General features: G+C 49.8%; 1 protein-coding gene across 3 annotated transcripts in view; it reads left to right on the forward strand.

Moving 5' to 3' along the window:
- The window catches only part of PRSS56 (serine protease 56), a 29450-nt gene extending 23811 nt beyond the window's left edge, over positions 1-5639 (forward strand). The window contains exons 13-17 of one of the 3 annotated variants that reach the window (XM_083612786.1): positions 199-297; positions 2218-2377; positions 3440-3532; positions 4423-4547; positions 5099-5639. In XM_083612786.1, the coding sequence (XP_083468912.1) occupies positions 199-297; positions 2218-2377; positions 3440-3532; positions 4423-4547; positions 5099-5272 (651 nt within the window). In that variant the 3' untranslated portion in view covers positions 5273-5639. Of the gene's footprint in view, positions 1-155; positions 298-2217; positions 2378-3439; positions 3533-4422; positions 4548-5098 lie in introns of all 3 variants that reach the window. The other 2 variants (XM_083612785.1, XM_083612784.1) reach the window with 2 other exon arrangements.
- Positions 5640-8732: the final 3093 nt, after the last annotated feature.

Genomic DNA, 8732 nt, shown 5'->3' on the forward strand with positions numbered 1-8732 from the left:
GGACTCGATGGCCCTTGTGGTCTATTCCAACTCTATGATTCTATGATTCTAAGTACAAGCTGCATGGCAGGCTTGTGGGTGGGCGACTCAGGAGCAGAGGTGCTGGGATAGAGATGGGCTGAGCACCGTTTTCCTTACTGAGTCTCTCTTTGCAGGCCTCCTCGGTCCACCCTCCCCTCCTTTGCCTCGTTGTTCCAGGGCACTGGGCCCAGTTTGGGCGACTGGGTGCAGGAGCTGAATGCCCTGGCTGAGGGCTCAAGAACCACAGCAGGCGGAGAGGAGCAGCTGTTCCTGCAGGTATGTGAATGGATGGGGAGGGGAAGAGAGAGACAAGATTGGAGCAGCACTCTGGCTGCAAAGGCAGACAGGAAGCCATAGAAAGAGGAGAGAGATGTGGATCACAGTTTCAGTCAGCTTCGTGGCGTTACTCTCATTAGGCAGCAGGCCCAGGCCTACCATAAAGCAAAGACAAGCAATTGCTTCAGGCGGGAGCTGCTGGGTGTCAGCAACAACATCCCACCACTATTCCTCCTGAGGTCACCCACCCTGTCACCCATCCTCTAAATTAGTGGTTCCCAGAGTGGGGGTATAGCTCCCTGCAGGGTGATGGGATTGCCTGGGGGGGGGGTGCGAAGAGGCAAGGGGGATGGGGGCACTGGAGGTGTAAATGACTATCAGAGTTTGAAAAGCTAGTATCACTCGATCAGGTCATCCATTCTGTTGAATTAATCAAACCAAATAGTTTTAACTGGGGTTTGATTGAATGTGCAATTAATTGTTACTGTTTTGAATTTTATTGTATTGTTATCTTCCTTAGTGGGTTCTGCAAACTTCTACTCTGTACAGTGGTACCTCGGGTTACAGACACTTCAGGTTACAGAGTCCGCTAACCCAGAAATAGTACCTCTGGTTAAGAACTTTGCTTCAGAATGAGAACAGAAATCGTGCTCCGGCGGCAGCGGGAGGCTCCATTAGCTAAAGTGGTGCTTCCGGTTAAGAACAGTTTCAGGTTAAGAACGGACCTCCAGAACGAATTAAGTTCTTAACCTGAGGTACCACTGTATAATGCTTTTTATAGGGTAGGAGGCACTTGAGATGAGTTTATGAAAGATTGGGAACCACTGCCCTAAGCTAACTGCCGGGGCTTGAAGTAAGAGCCGACTGCCAGCCAGCCAGTGAACAGTCACTTTCTGTTCGTGCAACAGGAGTGGGAGGAAGCCGCCTTGTTCTTTTCCCTGGGCAGCAAAGTCTCTTGGCTTTTCTCCCAGGGGACCCACAGTTCATTTGCAGCTTTCTGCTCCTCCCCCAATATAAGTGAGAAGCACTTTGGTGCCATTAATGCAGCAATTTGACTTCACCCCTAGAGGCACACTCCATTGTCCCCTGTGACAGACAGATGCCAATAACAATAAAGCACTGGGGGAAGCTGCATTTAGGGCACTGACACAAATTGCCCCTGTGATGGCATCCAGATGGTTTTTGTGCAGCGTTTTACGTGTTGATGAAAGTCACAGAATATCGATCAGTGGTGCAGTGAAGCACCCCCTTGTTTCACAGCTAAGCCGACGAGGAACAGGCAGATTACATCACATTAGCAAGCATGGCTAAAGGTTAAACCAGAGGTCAGCAACCTTTTTCAGCCGTGGGCCTGTCCACCGTCTCTCAGACCATGTGGTGTGCCGGACTATATTTTGAAAAAAAAGAAAAAAGAACAAATTCCTATGCCCCGCAAATAACCCAGAGATGCATTTTAAATAAAATGACACATTCTACTCATGTAAAAACACACTGATTCCCGGACCGTCTGCAGGCTGGATTTAGAAGGTGATTGGGCTGCATCCAGCCCCCGGCCTTAGTTTACCTGCCCCTTGGCTAAACTGACCCTTTTATTTTGGGAGGAAATAAACCCCCCAATCCCTTCCCAATGAAAAACATGCAAGCTTTGGAGCCCAGTAGAACTCTTCATCAGGATGGATATTCAGCAAAGCAGGGGAGTTAAAAATCTGACTAGGGCTGCTGGGAGTTCAAAACATCCAGAGGACACCCAGTCTCTTTGTTCTCAAGGTCCTCCCATTATGCTCTTTCCAGTCATTCCTTGGCAGTTCTTCTGGTTTGGAACCGGTCAGCCACTTGACTTGCCAGGCCACTTGCCAGCCCCAAACAGACCTACCTATCGGCTCACTCTGAGCTATCCCTCTGCCTTCTTTCCAAACACAGCAGGCAGATGGGGAGGTGAAGGAGCTGCAGGAACAAGGGTGGATCTTCCTTCAGCAGCTGCGAAGAGAACTGGGCCTTCAGGATGCTTCCCCCGAAGCTGGGACAGAGGAGGAAGACACCATTGCAGCCACCACCACTCCCCAAGGTCTTGCCTTGAATGGTATGGAATGGGCCATGGGGCAGGACCAGAAATGGGAAGGTGGGTGGGTGGCTTTGGGGCACTTGGAGGGTGGTGTACCAGAGCAGTCAATCCCTAGAATGAATCAAGAAGCTTACATTGCAGGGGTGGAAGGAGGCCAGATCTTTACTTCCCTGCAGGCCAACGTTGGCAGGTGGGCAGCACCACCAGTCGATCAATCTTCTGGTGTTATGATGGCCTGTGGTGGGGAACGGTCTGCACCACTAGTGCATTCCTGCAGCGCCCAGCGGGATGGAACTCTCCGCTCACCAGCACATGGGCACCGTTTGGCCTGGAATGGCCCTGCTTTGTACTATCCGAGGGTCAGGGCTGTATACAACTTTGCACGCCCAATTTCAAATGCTGGTTATAACCCATAATCTCTTTCACAACTGGAGAACCCAGTGTTTTACGGAGCACCTTGGATGGCTCAGTCAGAGCAGGAGACTCTTAATCTCAGGGTTGTGGGTTTGAGCAAAAGATCCTTGCATTGCAGAGTTTTGGACTAGGTGACCCTCATGGTCCCTTCCAATTCTGTGATTCAATTAAAGCCTCATGAGCCTGCCTGGGCCCTTCTGCATGCAAGGCATATGCTCTGACACTAAGCTGTGGCCCATCCGTAATTTGGTTTGGTGCTTGGTTGTTGTTTTTTAATCAGTTCACATAATAACTGGAGACTTTCATAGTTAGCATCTAACAAATAAAAGAATAGCAATGGTGATACCTATTCAGAATTCTACCCCGAGGAAACAGTGGAACCGCCATTGGCAGAATTTCTCCACTTCTCCCTATCCGCCCTCGTTTCCCCTCCCCAGCTTATCCCCCCTCCTCTCCCTCCCCCCCTTCCCCTGTGGTAATTAGGATTAAGGAAAAAAATCCCCTTGTCCAACCTTCACCAACCTGGTGCCCTCCAACTGCTGGCTGATGGGGAAGAAGAGAGACGGGTTATGAGCAAAGCAAGGCAGGCTAGCTTTGTTCTGTGACTTTTCCCGTAGCTTCTCCCCAACTCTTAAACCTTCACTTTCCCGTCTTGCTCTGTGGCAGACTCCCTGGCCAGCGAGGCCCACCCCCAGCGGGAAAAGCGCAGCCTTGGGAACGCAGGCCCCATTTGGGGAAAGGATGACACCTTCCCCCAAGGTAGGTTTATCCCAAGCTTCCTCAAAACAGAAGGAGGGGAGGGGCCTTGGGTAAAGGGGCGGAGCCTAATAGTGTATGGGAGGGAACATCACCTGGTGGATCTAAGGGCAAAGCCTGGCAGCTTAGTATGGAGTAAAGAGGCCACATGTCCTCCTTTGCAGAGCAAAGTCCTCTATTTGATGGGCTGTCGGGAAGCCAGTCCTCTGTTTGAAGGGCTGTCCAGTCTAAGTCCAGTTTAAGAAGGTGAGCAATAGGGGCCTTGAAGTTGCCCATCAGCAGGTAACAGCTGGTTAGCAGACGGATCAGCCACACAGCTCACCTGATCATAGTCTTCTCTACAGTGAGATATATTCCACAGGCAGCAACCAGTTTGTGCACAGCTTACATTCTGAGGCACCGGACACTCACGTGAAATTTCATATAATCAGAACACCCATTGAAAAAGCCCCCAAACACCCCATTCCACCCATTTTGGTGACGTTTTTTGGTCCCTTTCAGGTTCAGTGTGATGCATGCATGCACGGTCTCACACATATCAGACATGCCTAAAACGGTCGCTGCCTGTATTTATTTTTAAGTTAGAGCAATTATTTCCAAATGTGCATGTATAAATATAAATCAGCATGGACAAGTATTTCATAAGCTGCAAGGGAGCTATGGGCAGGGTGACCTTGGGGCAGAGGAAGGATCCTCCCCAACTCCCCCTTTGCTTTGCTTTCCCGATGAAAATCGTCCCCACCTGAAGCTGCCATTTGCCTTGGGAGGAAAGGTGCATCTCCAGAGCCCAGCAGCCTTCTCTCCAGCAAGAATATTCCCTTCTGCTCTGAAAGAATTTGCCTGTTCTCTCCCAAATCTTCTATCCACCTGCCTCCCACCCCTCTCCCCTTCAGTTCCTGCTGCAGGCTCCAGCTGCCGGGGCGTCAATGAATCTGCCCAGCAGGTCCATTCCGTGCGTGAGATGCACCGCTGGATCCTTCAAGTGCCTGAGAGGGACCTCGCCATGACCTTCCAGGAGGTGAGGAGGAGGAATGAGAGGATCTGTCAGTTGTGGTTTCTTTCCATTCTCATTTGTGCTCATCTTAAATTCAGATCTCCACATTCCCACATCAGTTTGCTGATCCCCCATACTGCCACAGTACACGTGAAAATTCACAATGCTTTTGTCTGCCTAATATGTACACATTTTTGCAAGACAGTTTCCCCTAATATAATGCCCATAATACAATGGTTGCCTTCCTCTGCACACGTTCCAGCTTGTCAACATCCTTCTTAAATTGTGGCACCCGAAATTAGACACAGGACTCCAGGTATGGTCTGACCAAGGCAGAATAGAGCAGTACTATTATTTCCCTGAATCTGGACACTAGACTTCTGTAGAATACCATCAGCTGCATTTGATGCATTGCTCCATCCTACTCTGGAGGCCCAGCATAGCCACCAGGGCCAGTAGCCATTGATAGCCCTCCACTGCGGCCTTCATTGTCTTCGCCCCCCCACTCGCTTCCTTTATGCTGCTGCCGCCATTGTTTTCTCGCATTACGCCTCTTTGTCCTTTTCTCCAATCAGATCCTCGTGGATCTGGGCTCCAAGAACTCCAAGGGCCTATACAGGGCACGCGTCCAAGCCACCGTTGGACACAGATCCACCTCCTTCACCGGTCTCGTTGGCCTGGCCAGCGACTCTCTGTACCGCAGCATGCCTGGCCTCATTGCCCTCGCCCTGGAGAGCCTGAAGACCTAACCTGGCTGCTCCTGGCAGGGGCTGGACTAACAGGACGCCCTGCGAAACCAGAGGACGAAGGCACAGAGATGCCGCACACCCCTCAGTGAGGCCCCCGTCCTCCGGGATACGATGGCCTGGGAATAAGGAAGTGTGGCGCAGGTTTGCTGATCTGCCCATGCAGAGATGAGGGGCCTTTCCTAATCCGAGGGCCGCGTTGCCTTGTTGGGAACCTTCTGGGAGCTACATGCCAGCGGAAAGCAAGGACAGGCAGAAGGGAGCAGAGCAACAGACTCTCTACCTTTGTGCAGCTGGCTGCATTCCAGCCAGACAAAAACCAGAAGTTTACACACACACATACTCTCTCTCTCTCTCTCTCTCTCTCTCTCTCTCTCACTCACTCACTCACTCCATCCTTCCTCTAGGCAAACAAGAACCATTGTCAGTGATAAAAGACACATCCCAGCCAGGTCAAAACATTCAAAGAGGGGCAGGGCTGGGGAGGACTGGGATGGGGAGGAGACATGGCTTAGAGGGAGGCCTGAAGGCAGCATTCAGCCTCTCCAGGCCTTGGGTTCTTCATTGTACTAGTGTAAGGGCAGCTCAGAGCGCAAGCTAGTCTCTCTCCACACCAAACCACATTCTGTTTTTCGTTTTCCATTTGCTTAAACTGGGCACTTTTATTCTGAAGAAAAAGCAGGCATGGGGCCCCAATACAGAACATGCTCCTGGCCCAGATCACAGCCTCTCACACCCAATTCCCTGCTGAAAAATCTGCCCCCTTCCAGGCTTCTGTTTAGCCCGCAAGGCACTGCTTGCAGGAAACAAATCCAGAGCAGGCAAAATATCAGTTAGGTGATGATGGTGATGGCAACTTTCAGGACCTGAAACCAGTTGAGGAGCAAGCCTCTTTTTGGGGGGGGGGGCAATGTAATCTAATTGCGACTTTCTCTTCCAAATAAAAGCGGCAAAAGTAGAAAGTGTCTCTGGGGCTGTGCTTAGCATAAGGGTGGCCGAGTAAAAGCCCTGCATTATGGGAAATATATTTATTTGTACAAAGGCTTGTTTTTGTAAACAAATAAAATTATATTTTGTGGTATATCTTGTGGTGTGTGTTGTTTTTAACCTTACAAAGTAACCGGGGCTTTCTACTAGCAATCTGAGACTGTGCCTGCATGCAGCCAACCTCTCCACCACCCTTTTCATGCCTCTTCTGGGTCTGGGAGATGGGTGGGCAGGGGAGCTTGTAGTAGAAGGGGGAGACACACGTGACACTTCACCAGTCAGATCCATCTCTGCTTCCTGGCCGCCGCCTCCTGATTCTGGACTTCTCTCTGCCACAGACTCTCCCAGCTCACTAAGCCCTGTTACCCTTCAGCTTCCGACAACCTCTCCCCATCTTCTCCCTATGACCACTCATTGTCCCACCACCATTCCCTGGGCGGAATCTGGGCCATCTTCCCTTGGGGGTTCCACAGCTGGTTCCTCCCACCATTCATCTGTGTCCAACCATTCATGACTCCAGCCATAGGAACATCGAAACCTGTCTTATAGTGAGTCAGACCATTGGTGCATCTAGCTCAGTACTGTCTACACTGACCGGCAGCAGCTCTCCAGGATGTCAGGCAGGGATATCTCCCAACCCAAGACTTATCTGGAGATGTCAGGGATTGAAACTGGGACCACCTGCTTGCAATGCCGGCACGCCACCCCCTAGCTCTGGTCGTTCCCACACAATGTCGCCACCTTAGCTCTGACCTCTGCTGCCCTGGGCCCCTTCCTCTGCTAACACGTGTGGGATGTGAAACACAAGAGCAGTGAAGTACAACATTCCTAGAGTGAACATGTTACACATGGGGAGTAATGTTTGTCCAGCCAGCAGGTAAACTTCCTGTTTCCTTCTGGCCTGGGACAGACTCCTCTGCATGTGACTAGAGGTGGGTGTGGCCTCACCTGTGCAGGTAATGACAAAAGCACAGGGCAGGCAGGACAGCCATCTCTCTATGACTACTTTTGTCGAAGAAGCAACATCTGCTTAGCCAAAGATGCTCTCTTGGCCTCCAGCCAAGAGAGGACAAAGGGACTGTCTCCTTATGAGATAGTTTCCAGGTATATGTTACTTTTCTAAGCTAAGTCTGCCTTCTGGGATCTGATTGTGAGCAGAATGTGAGTGAGTAAACTCTTTTTATACTTTTATAGAAGACTGTGTCGTGTCTTATCTTTTATGAGGGAATAAGGGGAAAATACCAGAACAGTTATTATAAGGCTTTAGCGAACCTGAGCAAACGCATCCGCTGTAAGTTTAAAAAGGGGAATGTTACTCTGCTAAATTGTGAACTTGTTAACAATTTGGAAAGGCTATAATCAAACAATATATCCTCTCCTGCATCCCTGAACATTCCCACAACACGCAGCCCCTGGAAAGTTGCCTGTTGAGAAACACAACTCCTGACCTAATGGGGGGGTGCAGAACCTGACTCCCCAGTTGTCCAGGCGTTGCCTTCTTTTTCTGGCTCGGCTCAAAGGCAGCAGCTGTGCGATCGCATAACTCAGTGCGCAGAGATCTTGTTTCCACTGGGACAGGAAGCGGCTGTCAGGATAGCTTTGATGGATGAAGTGGACTGGGCAGTGCCCTGTGGGGTGGGGAGTGGGGGGCTTGCTTGGCACGGCAGTCAAGCTCATGCACTTGGAGCCTGCAGAGATGGCAGCGGTGACCTTGCTCCCACCACAAAGAGCTTCCTTTCAAAGGCAGCCGGGCTCTCGCATGCTTAATCTCACATCGGCAGAGCAGCCTAGTTAGCAGACTGTCAGGACTTGGGGCCGCTTTGCAGGAGAGCTACTGGATTTAAGTGGAATTGTCGCACAGAGAGACACATCCAAGCTTCAGGATCTTGGCCTCCCTGAGAGATTTCAGGGTGTGTAAAAATAGGGATGGGAAGAAATGGATCCAGTTCACCTTTAAAGGCGACTTCAGCTCATTCTCCAAAATACCTGGACCGAAATGCAGCCATTCTTTGACATTCCCACTTCTCTGAATTGTGATACAGTTCTCCATTTGGGTTGCTCTCAGTTTCTCCTTTTTCTTCATTTCAATTCTCCAGATTTTTGCTGAAATTGGCAATTTTTTAAAATTTAAAAGAAACCAAAACATGATGGAAATGCCTCATTTTCGTGTAAAATTATCCCCATAAACATATTTTTGCATGCAGTTGTGACTAAAGCAATTTGCCTTTATGTAATGCTATGTGCATTTTAATGCACACTTTCCCCTAAAATTGTTCGGTTGAAGAACTGCATAGCAAATTTCAGAGCAAGTGCAAATTTCAAACAATAGCAGTGTTTCTGGTGACATTGGTTTGAGGAGTGCAAAACAGGCAGTTTCTCATTAAAATAAGGAAGAAAAAATACCCACCGTCCCCATTGGATGCAGAGCCACTGTGAACTTTTTGTTTAAGTTTTGAACTTTCATGCAAATAAGGAA

This window comes from Podarcis filfolensis (genome assembly GCF_964270895.1).
Source record: "Podarcis filfolensis genome assembly, chromosome: 5".
NCBI lineage: Eukaryota > Metazoa > Chordata > Lepidosauria > Squamata > Lacertidae > Podarcis > Podarcis filfolensis.